This window comes from Centroberyx gerrardi, chromosome 24 (genome assembly GCF_048128805.1).
Source record: "Centroberyx gerrardi isolate f3 chromosome 24, fCenGer3.hap1.cur.20231027, whole genome shotgun sequence".
NCBI classification, from domain to species: Eukaryota; Metazoa; Chordata; class Actinopteri; order Beryciformes; family Berycidae; genus Centroberyx; species Centroberyx gerrardi.
The window spans coordinates 2629758-2650945 of record NC_136020.1 but is presented as its reverse complement, the minus strand read 5'-3'; the positions used below and the strand labels follow the sequence as shown (position 1 = coordinate 2650945).

Sequence of the window (21188 nt, the reverse complement as noted above, 5' to 3'; positions counted from 1 at the left end):
GGCCTCTGATTAAACAGTGCCTGAAGGGCCTAGCATATTAGCCATGCTGCTTAGGTACCGTCCCCAAGAAAAAAGGTCATTCCTGTCATCTGACACACTATGTCAGCGGACACACAATGAATTATGGGAAAAGCAGAAGAAAGAAAGCATAAACTCTATGCTGCATGCTTCATATTTTAGCATCTAGACTGCATTATCAGCACCAATTTGTAAACCAAAACTGGGGAGAGGAGTGACTTTTAGGCCTTGTTGTTTCCAACTAACTATTATCCTGATTTTTCCCATCTTTCTCAGCTATCATCCCCATAACACTCAGTAATGAATAGGCACAGTTGGATTTGATCCTTATTTAAAACCACACTGACACATTTGCAAGCATGAACAAAATTGGGATGATTTGAAATAAGTGCCTCAGTGATTAACCTGACACCACAACGAATGGTTTTGCAAACAGAATAAAACTTTAGAGAGGGATTGTGCTGCTTTTTGTTCATTTAAAAAAATAAATAATGAAAAATGGCCCAATCTTAAGAGGGTGTGCTTTGGGAGAAAATAAACATTGAGAGCTATCAAGTGTGGCTGTCAGCAGGAGTTCCAGGCGACTTTGTAACAGTTTAAGTGAAATCATCATTGCACTTATGATTAATTCACCTGTAACTCTGTAGCTAATTAAGAAGTAGTGCTGTTAACTGTGGAAGCTGCGATGCTTGATGCACGCTGACTGATTACTAATCAGAATTCTTGGCTGAATACTCCATCTCCGACGCAATAATACACCATTCATTATTCATGTTTACATAAGTGTAATGGAACATACTTAATACCCAGTGATGTTTCACACTATTTAATGGTTAAGTGCTCATAAGTCAACTTGTGTGAGTGCAGACTTGTACTTTGCAAACCCCAGGTTTAACAGTATAATGTGCTTTATCAAATTTAACACATTTCCTCATCTGCTTTAAGTATCTTGGCCTCTTTGACAGACTTGTTAATTTTTTAGTTTCCTGTGGTTTAGTGGTGAGTTGATAGGCAGATGTCATTTCTGGTGTGTGTGTTTCTGAGGAAATACTTGTTATTGTAGCTTGGTCACTGGTAAAGCTGGTCTAAAGGCGTGTTCACACTATTTGGCTTTTTTGAACTGCCAGCGCCTTTTTATATGTAAGTCAATGGGAAGCAGCTGCAAGGCGGATGGAAAACAGCAGCTTTGGAAAGGCACTAAGCCTGGCTTCTCTTTATGCAGAGTGGAGCATTTCATACAAGTAACACACTGCAATAGGAATACACTCAATTCACTGTAGTGTGTTCTGTTTTCTTTATTATCAAACATAAATGTTCATAATAAGATTGGCCGCTGACTTGTACACTATTTAAAGTTTTGCTTGGGCTAGCAAACTAGCACTAGCTAACTAGGGCCCAGGTGGGGTAGCTGGCTAGCTACCAACCTATCAATAATAGCTCTAGCTTGCTCTAAAAAGTAATCCCTCTTGTAAAGGATGGTTATTCATACCAAAACTAGTGCCAAAAATGGTGGGGAGAACATATTTTCAGCAAAAATAATAATCACAATATTTTATTTATGTTACAGATCATCACAACAAACATCTTGAATAAAAAGTCTTGGGTAGCACTTTACATTACGGTACACAAATTACAGGCTAATAACTGTAATTACAGAGAAATTATGAGAAAGTAACTGCTAATTTCTGGTAATAACGAGCAACTATTTTGTAATTATAATGTATAATACATTAATGTAGTACGTTTTGATTACTGAATAATTAGTATGTAATACTTTGGAAACTTTGGCTTACTGGTCCTTTTCCTCTCTCTTAAATGGAACTTCCATATTCTAGTTCAGAAGACGGGTGACATTGTTACCGTATTGTTACCCAATACCTATTATTGCGAGCAAGGCCAAGAGTACAGTCAACCCCAAGATGGTCAACATCATTGTGAACCCCCATGGCCATGGGTCTATATTCCTCGGGTAGGACCAGCTGGAAAACTGGGTTGCCTCTGTAAAAGTACCTGCTGAATAGTACCCCATCCTGGAGCTCAAGCAAGTTCCACTCTCTGAGATGTAGCCTCATGCCCGGTTGCTCCAGCTTGGAGTTCAGCCAATCATTATGCATCATGCCTGGAATGGCACTCTGTCTCAAGCATGTGTAGCTGGATGGAACTGCAGAAACATTGACTGCTAGAGCTTCCACCAGAATAAGAGGCTCTTGAGGGGATCCATTACCTCTGATGTAAACCGAGTGTCGCAGGCATAAAGCAGCAAAACTATCTTCTGAGAATACATGAGTTCAGTTCCTGTCTAACACTCGCTGATGGAGTTCATCTATCCTTGCTTTCTCCTCCAGGAAGCCAACATCCTCCAGGGAGGGGTCTTGAGGACGTCCTGACAATCTTGTGTGTCTTGGTTGGTGTTACCTGCCCTATAAGTAATGCTGAACTTGTAAGTAGACAGGGTAGCTAGCCAGCAATGTCCTGCTGCATAGTTTTGCTGAGGTCAATACATAAGTATTGTAGTATTGTAAGAATTGTTAAAGGATTGTTATAATCATGACAGTTTTCACATGTAGCCCATTTCAATGCAAGATACTCAAGCTTGAGAGTCCCCTACTTGCATATGCTATGACTCTAAACTTCCCCTCTTGCTCATGGTAGAGAGCCGAGTCCCTCTTGGCTGGCATCTGTGTGAAGAATATAAGGCAGCTTAGGATTGGCAAATGCTAACACGGGTGCAAAGGCCAATTGTCAATCAGAGTCCTGAAAGGCATCCATGCATCTCCAAAGGGCTCAGTGGTGTTTACAGTCTTCTGTGGGGCTTCCCTCTTATATTTATTGCCCCTCTTCCCACTGTGTATCCAGCAGTAAGTCTGTTCAGTGGCCTTGAGTACCCTCTAACAAAACGCCTGTAGTATCCGGGAAACCTAAGAAACATTTCAGCTCCTTCTGATTGGAAGGTCTTGGCCAATCCCTCAATGCAGATATGTTATCTGGGTCAATGTGAACTCCACCAGCATCTACAACATGTCCCAGATATTTCACGGATGACTGGAAAAATGACATTTGTGTGGGATTAATTTCAACCCATGATCCTTATTTAGATGGAGGTCTCCGATACGCTTCTCCATCAACCGTTGAAATGTACTTGGACCATTGTGACATCCTGTGGCCTGTGTGAATCCCAGAATCTCAGCAGAGAGACAAAAGCTGTCTTTTGCTCATCTTCCTCAGCCACTTTCACCTGGTAATATCCTGATTTAAGGTCCATGACTGAGAACCGTTTGGCACCACTCTGAGAAGGCTTTCTCAGTGTTGCGGAGAGCATAGGTATTTTTTAAGGTGCGCAGGTTTAGTTTCCTGTAGTCCACGCATAACCTTATTTTTTCCATTTTTCTTTTTCACCACCACAACTGGGGAAGCGAATGGACTCTCAGACTCAAACAGTTGGGGGACTGAATGGGGCAAAATCTACAGCTCCTGGGCGTCCCGTAGCAGGAGCTGGGGTTTGGAAGATCCCCATGTTGAATCTTCCACTGCTCCTGTTTGTCACAGACAAGATTTTTCTGGCATACAGCTACTGCAATGTGAACATCCTCTCCACATTTAAAGCAGAACCAGGCTCTGGGCATGCCAAGGATACGTACATTTGCTCTGTGGTTAGACACACTTGAGATCATTCAGTGTCCTTTCACAAGACTCTCCTGTTGATTCTCCATCAGCTGTTGTATCTCCAATACTCTCAACTGCTTCTTCTGTCTCTTCCTCACAGGGAGGCTGTAGATGGTATGCATATGTGCCATGGCCTTAGAAGTGTTTTTTCATTCTGCTAAGTAAGGAAACGATGGGGGACACACTCTCTTGTGCTCTAGCTGGTGCTCAATGATCACTGTCTGGACCCAACACATTTAGGCAACTTCCGGTTTTTCCGAGTCCAACTTTACATCCACGAGTATTGGGGCTTAATGTACAGATTCGGATCAGTAATCGGCCCAACCTTATTTGGAAGTACATGTTATTCTGTTGAAAGTGATCAAGGTAGTGGTAGTAAAGTTGGTAGTATTTGTTACTGTGTTGAAAATGCTGAAATTGGCAGTAGTACAGTTGGTGGCACTGTACATGTTACTCTATGTTGAAAATGCTGAAAATAGCAGTAGTAAAGTTGTTAGTAGTTGTTCCTCTGATCATAAAGAGTCAGTATGGAGCACACTGGCTGTGTTGTGGTGGTTTGTTGTAAGTGTCTGAGTTGTACATCAGTACTGTTACTGATAGTGACAGCTGGTCCTTATGGAAACAAACTGTGCACTGTGTGGTAGGCTTTTTCAAATTATCAGCACAAACTGCTGTTGAGGCAGCGCTTTTTCTATAAAAAAAACGTATAGATTGAGCGCACACTGAAACCGAACTGGACCTGCTCCCCTCCCAGTATCCTCCACCAACAGTTCTTATACAGTGTTACTGTATAAGAAAGCGGACAGAGGCCGAGCCAGAGGCCATCCTCCCTGTTCACAGTGGTGGTGTTGCCAGGCAACAGAGTGTAGGCGGCATATTCAGATTGGTGTGTGTGTGTGTTCTTTTACTGCTATCCTTGCGAGAACTAGTTTGAGTTTTAGACCTTCAGAGCAATGACATTTTGGCTGGTCCTCACTTCTTCATGGGGCTAGTTTTAGGATGTTAGGGTTAGGGCTTGGGCTTAAGGTAAAGATTAGTATTAGGATTTGGTTTCAGTTAGGATGGGGTTGGGGAATGAATGTAGTCAATAGAAGGTCCTCACAAGTATGGTAAGACAAACGTGTGTGTGCGTGTGTGTGCGTGTGTGTGCGTGTGTGTGCGTGTGTGTGAGCGTGCGTGCGTGTGTGTGTGTGTGTGTGTGTGTGTGTGTGTGTGTAATAAGAGGAAAAAGGAGTGTATAATAGAGAGAGCATGCTGTACCTGTGGAAAAGGACAGATTTCACCAGCGTCACCACGTCCCGACTGGCATTGTAACCTGCACATACGATGGCCACATGGATGGTCTGTGGAGGTCAGGACAAAAATGAAGGATAAAGAGTAATTAAAAAAACAATACAAGTGAGGAAAGAGAAAGATATTTACATTGCCACCCTGCATGATGCAATGTACAAATGTATTAGTGGCTTTGAATTTGGGAAGTAGAATTAACCAACAGTTTTAATTGGTAGATTTAAAGCACAAAGCACCATTTTATTTTCAGCAAGGAGAATGGTGTTTATACCAAATCACACATTGGAACATTCATTCACCTGCTTCATCAGCATCAAGGGAAGAATTCCTATTAACCACAACAATATCAAGCCAACTGCTTATCGTCTATAGTCCTCTTGGAGCCAATCAGTCTTCAGTATTAGTGTTTAGACGAGGCATGAAACCCTTTGAAGCGAGACCGGACAATTCAATCCCTATTATCAGACTGCACTTGATGCCAGAATATAAGGTATAAATCCATTTCAGCCAGTCATATTGTTCAACTGAGACAAATGAGGGGAGCGGAGCTGCTTAAAGGAAAAATCTACCTTCAGATATTCTTACAAGTGCTGTAATTTACTTTTTTGTATCCACTTTTCCTCAACCTGCCTCACCTACTTCTACTTCATTTAGTGATTCCCTGTTTCCCAGAATGACTTTTGCCCCTTTCTCAAAACACAATGGCCTGTATTCATAAAAATCAGTGGTAACAGCGTTTGCACAGCGCAAAATCTGCAGCACGGTAAATTGCTGTTTACCATTTAAACTGCTGCTACGAGCCTCAGGATGTGAAGTGTTGATGGAGAGAGGAACAGAGAGCTGAGGCATACTGATGAATGATGATTGGGTGCTATATTTCAATAAAAAAATCAAGTACTTAATTCAAAAACTTTTAAGGCCTTATTTATTTTTTCTTAAATCCACAAACGTTTTAGATAGCAGAAAATTCAAACTACGTTGTAGTTGCCATGGAAATATCTTGACGTGACGTCATGTCATTTGGCCAGTTGTCCACTGGAATAAGTAAAATACACCACCAATAAACAAAATGGGCCAAGGAATTCAAGGCACATCGCTAATAGCTGTTTTTTAACAGTGTTTAAGTGTTTTAGGGTGGATTAGGGTGGAACCTTTAAGTCTTTGGTTATAGCTTCAATTTTAGCTCCAAACTTCTTTCCCTGATGCCAGCATGACATGTCAAGACTCCACGTCCATTACCCCATTCTCTCTCAGTGCGTCTGATGTGTTCTCCCTGCAGGGGTCAGGGCATCTAGGCTAACCGTCCAATCGGGGGTCATTCCTGGCTGGAGGGGAATGTACTGCAGATAGACTGCCTTCTCTAGACTCGCCTTTCCAGACCCTGAAGGAGCTCTTGCTTTCTCCGCAGTCGCCAGGCTTTTGAATAGTGCTTCGCCATGGCCAAAAACTGCGTGTGAGTGACAGGCAACGTGGTGGAAAGTAGAAGGTGGTGATAAGAAACCATCTGAGGGCATATCCTTTTTCAAAGCGCTACACAAAAATCATGCTACTGCCAGTGAGAGAGCACAAGGTATGTGTCTGGTCAACGACTGACAGAATGTGCGGGAGAGGAAAATCAGCTCTGAACCTCCTATAATTCTTGGTGCATGCTTAGTCATTACTAATCAGCAAAACAGAAATATATTACAGAGTTGTCTCTTCCCCTAAAGGTGTTCAACAGGAGATTAGCGAGGGCTGTCACAGTTCCCCAGTTTTGACGATATATCTTGATATTTTTGTGTAAAATTACAATATTAATCCACAAAATATGCATAGTTTTTTGTTTTACCCTTTGATGTATGCACACTCTCTCCCCCAGGACAGAACTGGTGTCAGTAACCTACATCCCGCTGGTTTCAGTGGCAATTAAAACTGATAATTGCAGGCACGACACATATAAACTTTTAAAATTTGCTAAAGCAGAATTAAATTAGTATACCAAGTACACCAAAGTATTAATGTATACTGTTAATTCCAAGAAAATGACTTGGTTTTATAAGGCCGCGTGTAATGTACAAAACTACTACACATCATTAATAAAAAAAAAAAAGTTTTTAAAAAATGTATTTAAATAGCAACATGATAGAGTAGGATGTGGATATTTGTCTAATGGTTTAGTGTGCTAACCTGTGTATTTATGTGTATTAGTCTACCATTTCATTTGAAGTGTTTCAACATCAATTTCTGAATCCATGCATATTGAGCATATTGAGAAACCACTGCAATATAATGTCAAAGTTAAAAATAACTTCTCATGTAATTGTTTTGAAAGATAGCAGTACTGCGATTAGACTGTCGCCGGAACACTTGTATTATGCTACACAAGCTGTTTAAATGATTTTATCATTTTCATTTTTTTCTCCATTTTGGAACTCTAAAGAACCAATTCCCATTTACTTCAATTGTTTTGGAGAAGGCTGACATGTAGTAGGGCTAGCTAATTCACTGTGCATTATGTGGACATACAAACGTCACCGAAACTTCATACAAACTTCAAATTATACCTTTAACAAGCCAATTTCCATGCTTAAACATTACAAGTATTCGCTGTTTCCCACATAATTTTATTCTTGTCAGGGTGGAAAAGCCTCTGAAACAGACCATCATGTGACACAAAATCGCTCCCCTGCACCTGTTCAATGATAGTGGAAAACTCTGGGATATGTTAGGCTTTTAAATGAAGAATGGATTTACAAAAAACATATTTGAACAGTTACATAGATAAATAAAATGTGCAAATAAATAGTAATAAATAAGAATTTCATGGAGGAACCTCCACCATATTGACAGTGGACAACGATGATAGGCCGATATTCAATAAATTGCCAATATCTTTCTGATATATCAGCAAACCGGTCTGACCCTAATTATGATATCATCATTATGGCAGCTCTAGTATTAACAATCTGATTCATCACAATATTATTTTGTTGAAATTTAACTGAAATACTGACTACTCCACTAGAAGGAAATTGGACAGGGCTTGTGTAAATTCATGAGCCAATATCCTGAGTCTGGAACAAGACGGCTGACTGCCTGACGTGATCCTGTCTCCATCTATGAGGATGGATTCTTCCAGCCATCCAGTCAAACTCCCACTGAGCGAAAAGGTGGCCTGCTTTGGTGCTGAGGCAGTGTGCTACCAACACTTAAGAGTGCAATCAGTGTGGAGATCCCAGCATGGCCGGGTTAAATCTCTCATATTACCTGGACCTCTGACAGAGCCATATCCCAACAGCAAACCAATATCATAATTGGGTGGGGATTAGGCTAATAGGAACCTTAAGCCAAGTTATAATATGGTCAGGCCCCAATCTCACTCTGGAAACTATCACCAAGGTCATACTGTACTACTGCATAAAAGTGACTTAAGGCTGACTACCCCATTGCAGATACTGTGGAGCACTGTTGCGTTAAGACTGTTGCTCTATGGGAGTTTGGGGGTCATCTTTGTTTTGGTTGTATGTTTTGTTTGCTTTCCGTCTCTGTTTGTACTGATGGTGTCCCCCGCTTCATTCACGCATTTTGCCCCATGTAGAGCACAAATGCAGTTAATATGAAAGGCAGTCGGCTGAATCAAACCTGCCACGCTACAGGAACAGTTTGTCTGCAGTTCATAATTTCTCCCGTGAGTTTTTGCATGCCGCAGAAAGACATGATTGGGGGTTACTCCAGAATCTAGCCCGAGGCCAGCTAAGCTAGTGAAGATGGATTCTGGCCATGGAAATTCAAGTGAATTTCCCTCGGGTTTTCGGACCACGGTCCGGGAGCAATTAAGCCAGTAACAACAAAAGTAACAATACGTGTAGTGTGGCGTCCACGTCACAAAGTGCATTGTGGCATCGCGCGTTACAGTGGGCCTCAGAGGGAGCTCCGCCGGCTCTCAACCTGAGAAGGAGCTCCTCTGATTGGCTTCAGCCCACGAAGGCCAGTGTGCCTTACGGTAGTATCGTGCATCGTGATATTTCTTGATTACAATATTGTGATATTATTCTCACTCATCGCCCAGCCCTATTGGTCCATTACAACTGGAACATTTTGTAGTTTCAAAAAAAAGATTGTTGACATTCACAGTAGTAGTGTATGTATGTGTATAGTGTATGTCTTGGACCAAACATACTGGTGGCCAGCATCATACAGTATTCTGTTATAATGTGCACCACTCTGCTGTTAACAAATCAATAGTAATCCATAGCACAGCGTATCACTCACCTCACACTTGTCCACTGCTGGCTGCTGCATACAGTCTGAGCTGTTTCCTGCTGCAGCCGCTTTCTGACCCTCGTTGTCACCGGTGCCCTCCTCTGAATGGGTTCGGCTTTGGTTGCCACGGTGACCAGCGTTCGGAAGGCGTGCCGACGAGCTCCTGGGTGGCCGGCTGAGCTCCTGGCGCAGAGCCCGGTTCTCCTCCTCCACCGCCCGAACCCGCAGCTCCAACGCCTGGCGCTCCCCGGCCCCGCCCACTGGCGTGGTTGACTGGGCTTCCAATGGTGACAGAGGGAGTGGCTTTACTGTGGGGTGCAGACAGAGAGAGAGGAATAAACCTAAAGGAACATCAACCCTCACATGTTCTTACACTGTTAGATATCAATTTGTGATATTCAGTGCATTCCAGGAGTGACTTTGTGATGAAGTGTTGTAATTTACTATTTTGGTGTACCCACTTTCCCTCAACCTGCCCCGTCTACTTCAGATAATGATTTTGTACGTTTCCTATGATGGATTTCTCCCTGTATGAGGGGTGAGTGTCAGTGGAAAATGGTGGGTCTAGCAAAAAAGCCCTCGCTCTTTGAATCTGAGGGGCTGACACCAAAATCTGACGTTTACTGTTGATGTTTCACGTAGGTGAAAAATGTTCTGCTATCAAACTCCATTGTAGCTGTGCTGGAAATATCTTGACGTGGCATTACATTGTCTATGTTTGGCCAGTTATCCATGGGTATAAGAAAAATACACCACCAAACAACAAAATGGGCCCAGAAAACCAAAATTTGCCATGACATAGTATAGGATGTATGTGGTGTGTATTTATATGTAGTATGGTATATGACATGTATATGATGGTATGTAAAGCCCTTTGAGACTTGACTGTGGTAAAGGGCTATATAAATAAACAAGACTAGACTGGAGGGGCTCCAAAGGGCAAATCACAAAACGGAACATATTTCCATTATACGTCCCATGCAATGAGAATCACATTTCCCAGTCTCATGGTTTTTAAGTCCAGGCAAAACAGGCCAGAAACAGGCCAAATCATTCAGATTTGCATAAATGCACCATAGTTGGTAGACATACAGTTTGATGCCCTGAACATTTTCAGAATTGGAGCCATTGCAGCCGTGGTGGACAGCTTTCTTTCCACCATTTCCAGCAAATGGGTTTTCTCCCATATCTAAATTTTAAAAAGTCTATGATAATCAAATACAGAAGCCCAAGAAATACAGTAACCCTTCATAATCCAAGAACTTTGGTTGTTATTGTCTTATTATTATTATCCTACAAGCTATGTCTGCAACTGGTATCAAAAACAGTTCCTCCTCACGTCCTCAACCTACTGAGAATTGGCTTAGAGGACCACTAAAGCTGTTCTAAAAAATTAGATGAACCATCAAAAAACTGAAAAAAAAGACACTCATTAGAAATCCATAAAAATCACTGCACTAGATTTTTAACTGAGCTGAACTTTTATCTATGAATAATGTTAAGGAAGATAGGGAATATGATCAAAAAGGAAATCAAAAATATAAGATAGGAGGAACATGCGCACTTGTGTATCCTGAGAAGTAAAAAGCATTACAGGCCAAAATATTTTATTCACTGTGTCATTATAATTAGCTTTTTTCTCTGATCACAACATTGTACCAACAAGCCCCATAGCCTACGTGGAGGGTTTCAAATTAGCAGTCAGATCCAAGTGTTGATGCATCTCAAGCCAGGGAGTACACAGATACCATTCAATCAATATTGTCAGTACTGACAGCAGGGCTACACACGCTCTGTGTATCTAATTCGAGTCAGTAGCAATTTCCTCCCCTCTTCTCTGACTGCTTCAAATATGAACAAGCAGCCTTGGATCTTTTAGAGGGAGAAAAGTCTTTAGAGAGAGGATGAAGCTCTCTCTCTGAGTACATCTTAGAAACCTCAGCAGCTCCCTAAGGGGAGCGGAAAGCCTTGGATGAAGGCCATTAAGGAACACAATGGGTTTCTTATACAGGAACTCACTGGGGGAAACAGACAGCATGAGAGAACTATGGATGTTACACTATAGCAGGGAACCAGAGGCGTTATAGCTCTTATTACATGTATTGATCAGTGGTGGGAGATAGATGGCTTTTCAGTATGATACCATCAGTCATTTCAGTCGCAACAACCAGTTGAGTTTCCCAACTGGGAGAGTCGCCATCCCCTTTGACCTGGAGATTGGCACAAGAGGAATGTGGACTGTCATTTTCAGAAAACTCCAGTACACGATTAGTAAAAACTGCCATTTTTGTTCACATTTACCAGGTTTGAGAAGTTAACGGGCTCGAAATTCAGCCCAGAATGAATTGAAGTAATGTTATGAAACCTATCTTATCACTGGCCTTGGCTTGGTTTGTTCCCTAACCAAGTGTACTAATGAAGTGGCACCGTTTTGTTTTCCTTCAGATTTATGGTCCCCCGTGGCCATAAGATATAAAAGCAGCCAGCATATACATGGGCCTTTCAACCATGGAGGGCCACTAAACCCTCTCCCGGAGAACCAAAGCACCTTCTGGACTCCATTTCGTCCAAGCTGTAATTAATTTTCTGAGTGGATTTGCTGGGCCTAATCCCACTGAACTGGACTGAGTGGCCATTTGTTTGCGCTGCTCAGAGATTGCATATGGCATTTGCAGGGCAGCAGATGCACCTGGTCTTTTATGCAGCCAAGCCAATTCATTTGGCTTTTAGATATTTGTCATGAAGCTCATCATCTACATGCAAACAAAAGCTTTAGCAATGCACATGAATCAGATTTTCCCCTTTGGTGTAGGAAAAATAACGGTATGTCAACATAATACAATGTAATGTAATTCACATCTTGGTGAAAAATACCAGTAAACTATTTGTTTTTACACTGATAAGATTAATAATGCATGTTCAGCTCAGCTATGTCTCAGATTTAAAATGTTCACACCCTGTATGAAATCTGAATGCGTAAAAGCTGAACTACCATATGGGCTTAATGACATGTAACCTTCATTTGCAGATATGCACAATGCATGACAAAAATTATGAGAACTGTCATATTAAAATGAGTTCAGAGTCCGTCAGCTCCTTGTGATAATTAAAGCTCATGTACCCATGCTCTTAGTGGACCCAGCCGACCTCTTAGCCAAATATCAGAGACACTTGTGCCACTTGGTGAGGGTGATTCATGGACTGTTTGGATGCTGTGCTCCCAGTGCGTTCATGTATGTCAGATTTAATTGTCGTCGGCTGTAATGCCCCATACATCCCCTCCAGTTTCCACGGAGACATCTGTTGTGTGGCGACAAAACATCCATCATGTGACAGCAGCTGTTCACCTGGCAGACAGCGTGAATCACCTGCAGAGGAGTATACCGGCCAGCCGCCATTTTGTCTCATCACTTGGATAAGGAGGCTGAAGTGAATAGCATCAAGAAAGACAAGAAGGGAAAGGAACAAGAAGAGATGGCCCATGGCAAGATTTAAGACATCCTTTGGTAAGAAAAGGACTCTGGAAAATAAATATAGGAAACTCAATATTAAAAAATGAATGTTGTTCATTTGGTTGCCTGTGGGGGTACTGTGTTTAAGGATGCAAATAAAGTTGTAGGTCTATTCGTACATCATTTCGGTGCAGACTGCAGAGTAAAGCTCGCGACACGTTTTATGAATGTTCCCAAATTTAATGAACAAAACATTGTTATTAACTTTGGGAGTATGCGTCAGAGGTGTGGGCTTTACTCTGAATTTTTTGAACAGGTATCAGTACGTAAGAGGTACAACACCTTGCTGAAGGGAACTTCAACAGTAGTTTTTGAAGGAGGGGGGGAAGTACATTACTCATTTTCCCAACCGGCGCAAGGTGAATTTGAAAAAGGAAGGAACCTTTCGGTTACAAGTCCACTTCACCAACTTTCAGGCTACTGCCAACCACATGTGATTTTTGATCAGGGTTTACAGCTCTGGAAGAGGATAGGCGGGAGCAGGGCTTCTGTGTACCCAACAGGGGGTGCAGGTGTCAGCACAGATGGATACGCCAATCTCCCCAGTGTTAGCTGCTTAATCTTGGTGATGACAGTGATGGTATGATCCAGATACCCACCACAGCATAGTAATAAAAGCTGATGAGTTATCTGGGTCAGTGACCTTGAATGTTGTTAGATGACTGGATGGATGGTATTCTGTATGACAGCTGCTGGCCCATTTGAATACTCACCGGACATTAGTCAGTATACAGTATTAGAATACAATCAATCAGCTCAATGTTCCCCAAACTGTACTGCCAATGGATGTGATGTTGCTTTAAACAACCTTATCTTAATGTTGTTGACGATTATGGCGAGCCAAACAATTCAAAAGCTTTGCCAAACTGGACACGACTTATCCAGCTGTCGTGCGCTACACAGTTGTTAAATGAGATATGTCCAGTTAACAAGATACCACTTATCCAGTCAAGTTGCGACACTCAGTGGGCATCACGTGATGTCCAATTGGATAGCTTCATGCTATTGAGTTGGGTTGTGCGCACTATCGATTTGGAAAGCGGGCACTGTCGAATTGGGTTGCTCTAGGCTGTTCAGTGGTCCGAGTTACCCACGAAAAGTCTCCCTAGAATGACTAGATAGGTGTTTTTTTGTTGTTGTTTTTTTTGTTGTTTTAAAATGAAAAGTCCACTAGATGTCAGTACATGTTTTGGTAACGTTTTAGTATGCCTTTGAGCTTATTAAGTCTTAAAAACACATTTGTGTCAGTTCATAGTATCTCATAAAAAAGGTAGTAAGAAAAATTAACAACATACATTGGCCCCCATAATTATTTTGCCAATGAAACACTTCTATTTTTTTCTCTATTCTCCAGATATTTAGATTTGATTTAAAGAATACTTACAGAATGACACAAAACTATGCAAATTAGTTTGTCACGGCTAACCCAAAGCCTATGGATGGCACTTGACAGTATATTAAATTAAATGGAAAGACAAATTTCATTAATACTTGTGACATAAACACTGGATGAGACTGCAGGGATTTTAGCTTTTCATTAAACAGCAATATACACAGTGTGTACAATATTAGGCCCACTTTCTCTTTCCATAAAGTACAGTGAACAGGTGAATCCAGGAAAAAGCTATGATCCATCACAGATTCCACCAATAAAATCCTCATCGGGGATACCTCTTCAAGACTGAAGAGGATTTCATTGATGGAATCCGTGATGGAGCGTACCTTTTACCTGGATTCACCTGGTCAGTCCATTTCGTGGAAAGAGAAAGTGGTCCTAATATTTATTGCTACTTCTAATAATAAAATAATGGAGCATATGGTCAAGTGGTAAAAACAGAGGGGGATGGATGGTACCAGATTCAAGGAGGTATAACCACCATGGACAAGGACATACAACCCATGCAATATACAGTAAAAGTAGTAATGTATATTTCAACCTTCATGCTAAAATTAGCACTTGTGGACTTTAATATAAATATGTTAGAGTAGATCAGAAGCAACATTTGCTGACTTCAAGTAAAGTTATACTTCATGAATAGGCAAAGTCTGACTACATATTTAAGTTTACATTATTTTTCATAAAAGATTGTTGGCATATAAAGGCATAAATGTAGAAGTAGCATAAAATGCTACATTATGTACGTGCAATGTCAAGTTGGGTTGGGGACCATTCAGTGGTCCGCGCTGCCCAGCTGGATAGATGGTGTCCAGTTTGGTATCGCTTTTGAATTGTTTCACCTACCACAGATGATCAAGAGTTATTTCCCTGGTTCAACAAGTGCTACAGAGGTTTTGGGAAGAAGGACCTTGTAGTCATGACAACTACACTGCTATAGCTATAGGATTTAGAACATAATGGGGGGGACTTTTCCAATACAACCTTTCCTTTGCATGGGCAATTCTCAGTTTGCAGTAAAATTGTTCTGAGTTTTTATGCTTCACAGACAGGCAAGCATTTACATTTTCATTAGGTCCATGTTGAACTGTCTGAAATGCCTGTGGTACTAACCTTTATAGGCCAGCTGATAGCCTTTAAGCTACTGCTCTTGCTACCACTATTACCACTTTGCTGCAGTTACACTGGAAGATTGAGTTCATCATCCATTCACATTTCTCTACATTTCAAATTGCTAGTGGAAGTGTTTGGCTAGCAAGTGGAAGATTAATTTCAAGTTCCCTGGTTTCCTGATAGGCATGTCATGTCATTTTACAACATTAGATTGATTTAGGTTTTGCTTATTGTTTGTTGGACTTCTTCGTTCGGCTTAACATACCGGTGGCTAATTCCGTTCAAGCTTGGCCAATTCTCATCAAACACTCTTTGATGTGATTTCCATTCTTTCAGCTCAACGTTTTTGAAGTGCTTGATTTTGAAAGGCAAGGGTGAAATCATACATAAGCTACAATTTTGGAATGGCCAATGGTGTCAGGAATTGGCTAAGCGTACCAGGAATTGGCATTGGAATGAATCCTTTGTTAAGGATGTAACATTAGCGTAGTAGGCTTTGCTAAGTGTATGTTAGCAGCATTGTTAGTTGTTATTTGATTTTACTTTTCATGTTGCTTTTCAGAACTTGCAAATATGATGTCTACTGTTATTTTTGTTTGTGTTTAGCACCATTACCATCATCTGTAGCAGGTCACCATGGTTGTGTGCAGTCATTGCTATCTTTGCAGTAACCTAGACAACTTGGTTGAGTTAGCTAGCTAGCAGTAGTTCTACTTCAGAGTAGTGCAAATGTGTTTTGGATTTTCTATATTTTGTGGATGGTAAGCAAATTTATTATTATTATTAATTTATTATTATGACTATTTGCCAAGATGCTGTCTAACTAGCATGCAACTAGCACTAAGGTAGTTTGCACTTGTTATTTGAGAACTTGTGACACTGCAGTCATTTATAGTGGGTAGCTTTTCAACCAGATACCTATGCAGGACAGGATGCTGTAGTGCAGCAAGTTGAACAAAAGTAGGTGGATTCACCACAGAGTGAAAAGGATTACGTGAATTTGTCAAACTAGGTATGGTATGATGCCCTGATGATTGTAGTGATTCTCTCACTGTTATGCACTCATGCGTATGAGCGATTTCTACAGTTTATACCATACTTTTTGATTATTCAGAGTTCAGAACACTCTCTGCTGTTATCTGGAGCAACATTGGGGTGTAAATTTGCATTATGATTCACTAGTGGGGGCTTTACCACAGTGACATAATGAAGTTTCCATAAACATGAATGTCCCAATTAATAGGAAAAAGGCGATGTTTTGTTTTGCTTCGGGCATCAACACTCGGCATATTCATGAGGAGAATGTAAATAAGTTATCAGGAGGAGCTTGCAGTCACCGTGGTTGGTCACCTCGTTGGAGTAAGCATATTTAGTCTACACCCCATCAGTGTTTTTCTCTCTTAATTCGCTGACTCATGCTTTAGCGGGTCCTCAGGTTCTACACATTACAGATAAAACCAGCGTTCTCTTGGGATTCTCCATCACTATAAATTCCCCTAGAAACAACAGCGAACAACTTTTGTTCCCATTCACAGCATTATATGAGGAAACACAGTATAACTGTCAGTACAAACCTCATCTGATATTGGTGAAGCAGAGAGCCTTTCATCTTCTCTGAGCCTGTTGTTTCAGAGCAGAGCTAAATCAAGTTACAGAGCCCTGAAACTGTCATGTTCTGTATGGCTCAAATGGCAGGGGATTCCAGTGCTGTAGAGTGGTCCTGCACCGTCTGAAGATTAGGCTAAGTCACAGCAGAACTTGGACAAGTACAATGTCCTGTGAAAGTTAAAACAATGAAGTGACTGTTGAATAATAACAGGCAAAAAAACTCACTTCCCTGATGACATGTTCACTTATTAAGGGAAGTTATTAAGTAAATAAATGTTTTTTTTTTCTTTTTAAAATTTACTTAGTTGCCTCTGACTCAAGAATTCCTGTTATGTCTGAGTCATGGTCAGGATGACCGAGGAACTCCTAATTCCAGGCTTATGTTGAAAGAGTCTTTGTCACCGCCAACAGCTGCGATCAACAACAACAAATACACTCCCACCGTCTCAGAGCCAGAGTTCCTCGGTCTGCCGTGACATTGACACCATCGGCTTCCAAATCACACACACGCACACACTCTGCAACCATTCCCTGATGAACAGCCAAACCAAAACAAAAAAAGGTCAGGAGGCATCCATCAAACTACAGCCTGTGTCTCTGCCCTTAGCTTGCTGACATGGGTTATGAAGGTTAGCTCTGCAGTCTCCTGGGGCATCAATGCTTCTGTGTCGATGTGCATTATCCCAAAGGGCAATCTGGAGAGGATTGTGAAGGAAGTGAGCACAGGGACACAACTCTCAGAAACATCTTTTGTTTGATTGTTTCATGGTGTCCTTCTCCCGTCTGCTGAACAAACTCTTAGGTAATAACTGCACAATCCTCCAGACAGCTATGCTTGGTCTGTATAATCGCCTGAAGGGCTAAGTCATGCTGAGGATACAGAAACATTCATTTCCACTTCTGAGCTACCAGAGGGAATGTTTTCCTTAGAATGATACCCCTAGAGTGGACATCTCCTTTTTTGTGAATATTAAAGACTCTCTCATCCATTTTTGAAAGTTTCAACTCACAGGTTCAACTCACAGCCTCGAAAGGAACTTAAATGAATTCTGCAAGAAGGTCGAACTAACGAAGTAATGAACAGGAGATGTGATTAATGAGGAAGAGACAGTATTTAGCACTCATGAGGAAACCCTTTGTTCTGAAATTAGTGTTTCCATGTTCCTCTGCGAGGCTGGCTCAGGGCTACAGTGCTGAGAACTGGGCTATGTGTATTTGTATTTTGGCTTCTGCACCGTGAGTCAGGGAAGTAAACAACTTTCTATTAACTTATTTTCAATTTTATGACCATTGGTGTCAGCAAATTACACTATCACCAAGATGGCCTCAAAAATAAATCTTCATTGCCTGAACTTATCCCAAATAAGATTTCAGTATCAGGATTAGTCTTGCTTGTGGGGCTATGCGAAGATCAAAGTAACTATGTACGCAGATGACACTACAGTACACGCATCAGCAACAACATCTGCTGATCTGACTGCCATCTTGAACAGGGAGCTAGATCTTATTGGAAAGTGGATCCTTGAAAACAAACTGATACTTAACATATCCAAAACTAAAAGCATAGTATTTGGTTCAAATCATTCCCATCATTAGCTGTAGTAAGGCGATGCAGAAAATATCTAACACCTGATTTAACTAAACTTGTATTAAGTACTCTTATTCTTTCGCAGCTTGATTACTGCCAGATAATATGGGCGAATGCCACAAAAAAAGATCTAAGCAAACTCCAGCTAGTACAGAACAAGGCGGCACGCCTTGCTCTCCAGTGTCCGTACGGCACCAACATCAATAGAATGCACTTCCGTCTCAACTGGCTAAGAGTTGAAGACAGGCTGATCGCTGCGCTTCTATTCTCAACATGGAAAGTTTTGCAATCAAAAACTCCATCATATCAGTACAGTCAATTAAAACACAATTTAGAGTCATATACATATGCCACCAGACAGGCAACAGAAGGCCGGTTTTCACTTCCCAAGGCAAACACTAATTTCCTTAAACGCACAGTAGTATATAGAGCAATGAAAACATGGAATACTTTACCACTGTTCCTGACTAAATTAACACAGAAATCAATGTTTAAAAAGCAAATAAGGAAACACCTAGGAACATCATATTTGTAGGATGCTATGCATATGCAGATTTGTAGTGTTTGCCAGTAACTGTTGAGAGAGTCATCAGTGTAAGTTTTACTAATACATGATAAATGTTTTTTTTTTGTTTTGTTTTTTTGTCTTGTTTTGTTTTGTTCTGGTTTTGTTTTGTTTTGTTTTGTTTTGTTTTGTTTTGTTTTGTTTTGTTTTGTTTTGGTTTGGTTTTGTTCTTTTTTAAATATATGTCTTATGTTTATGTTTGCCATTTGTGTTGACTGTAATGTTTAATGTATGTCTTTAAAATGTGGACCCCAGGAAGACTAGCTGTGCTTTAGGGCAAAGCTAATGGGGATCCTAACAAATAAACAAATAAAATAAACAAAGTATCTGCTAGTTTCATCAAGATAAATCTAAAATAAATTGGAGACTTTTCAAGATCTTTTAAATGCCAGTTAGATATACTAGATGCATTTTGAGCCGACTACCACTGGTGGCCAGATAGACATTGGAGTGCTTGCTTGGACTGATTTGTGACTTGTCTGAGAGCTTCATGGTTAGATGCCTGCAAGCTATAGTTAAACCCTTCATTGTTTCCAAATGCAAAATGGCTTTTCAAAGGCTTGACATCTACCAGAGCACAACGTCTTTCTTAGAGTCAATACAGTATTGGATCAGTGTAAACAAAATGTCTCGTGTGTCTCCAGTCTGCCAGCTAGTTAGTCAGTAAGTTACTGAAGTACGGCCTTGTCAAGTTCATTCAGCTCTATTTGTGTAGGCTGCTGAACTTTAAATGCATAAGAAACATTTCCCAACTTGAGCCACCGTTTCCCTTTTATGTGAGAAAATGTGATTAAAATTTAGATTTTTAATTTGTGGCTCCATATATTTTACTGATGCACAGTAGACTCGCCCAGCCATTCAGAACAGATTAGGCCTTTCCATGGCATAATGATCTGTGTTACTACAGCAACGATGGAGCATGGAAAGATATCAGCTTTCTAACTGAAGAAGATGAAAGGTGAAACCATTTGCATCAATAGCTTACCATTAGGTTGTAATAATATTATGAGTTAGTGATACAGTATATATAGAGGCATAACCTTTGAATAAATATAACTCATTGGTCATTTTGGATTTGATTTTTTTCTTTTACAGTAAAGAGACAGCTGAGGAGTGATACTGTACATACTGTATAACATATATAGCCCTTACAGTTATATACATATATTCATTGATAACTGTGTCTCTCTCTTTATCTTTTGCACAACCTGAACTGAACAAGAGAGAGGGCAAGAGGACAGAGACAAAGAGAGGCGAGGGGAGGAGAGAAATAAGAGGAGAATTCAGAAATGGAGGAGTGAGGAGAGAGACAGCAACAGATAAGACACACTACAATATATTACTGTAGGCATGCTGTTGAAAGTGTTTACTATGCTGCTTCATTCAGACCTATGTATGTTGATGTCAAAGTGCACCAGTCAAAAACCCTACTATGATTCTGCAACTGCCTCTGGGCTGAGCATGACAAGCATAAATGAGCATAAATGAGCATAAATAAATTCAAATATATCACTATGTTTAACCGATGTTCTTATGGCTGCATGACATAGTAGTAGGGATGAGACGATACGCTTATCTCACGATTCAATATGCGATACAGGGTTCACGATTCAATACAACCACGATACGATGTAATTAATAAAAGTTCAATGACAATAAAGTATGATTGTGCAGAATTATGTTTATTTCAGAGACACAAATCTTTCTAGCAATGGCATTGGCTTTCTAGAATGTAAACAACAATTTAAAAATGTCATATAAAAAAGTGTAAATAATATAATTTGGATGGAGAGCTTGTGAAATTGTGATGGTCAAGCCGTCTCATTTGTGATTACTACTGCAGAATAAAATGGAGCTAATATCACCATTAATTTTTCTGCACCGCGATACGTATTGTCGATACATAGCAATATATTGAATTTCGATATATTGTCCCATTCCTAATCCTACGTTTTATCCAAACATAGTATTACATGTTAGTGTGTGAGCATGATGTGTGCTTACTCACCTATTGTCAGCTTTTTCCAGAAACCCTGGAAGATGCTCATTGTGCATTTTCCACTAAGTGAAATGGGACAATATATTGAAATTCAATATATCGCAATACAAAAATGTGACAATACGCATCGTGGGGCAGAAAAATTAATCATGATATTAGCTACATTTTATTCTGCTGTAGTAATCACAAATGAA

At 40.6% G+C, this 21188-nt stretch overlaps 1 protein-coding gene across 1 annotated transcript in view; it reads right to left on the bottom strand.

Annotated features, from left to right (window-relative positions):
- large1 (LARGE xylosyl- and glucuronyltransferase 1) overlaps positions 1–21188 on the bottom strand; it is a 95941-nt gene that overhangs the window by 51373 nt on the left and 23380 nt on the right. Inside the window, exons 3-4 of the mRNA XM_071905093.2 lie at positions 9223–9521; positions 4942–5024 (exon numbers count right to left, since the gene is read on the bottom strand). Coding sequence (XP_071761194.1) covers positions 4942–5024; positions 9223–9521 — 382 coding nt within the window. The remainder of the gene's footprint in view (positions 1–4941; positions 5025–9222; positions 9522–21188) is intronic.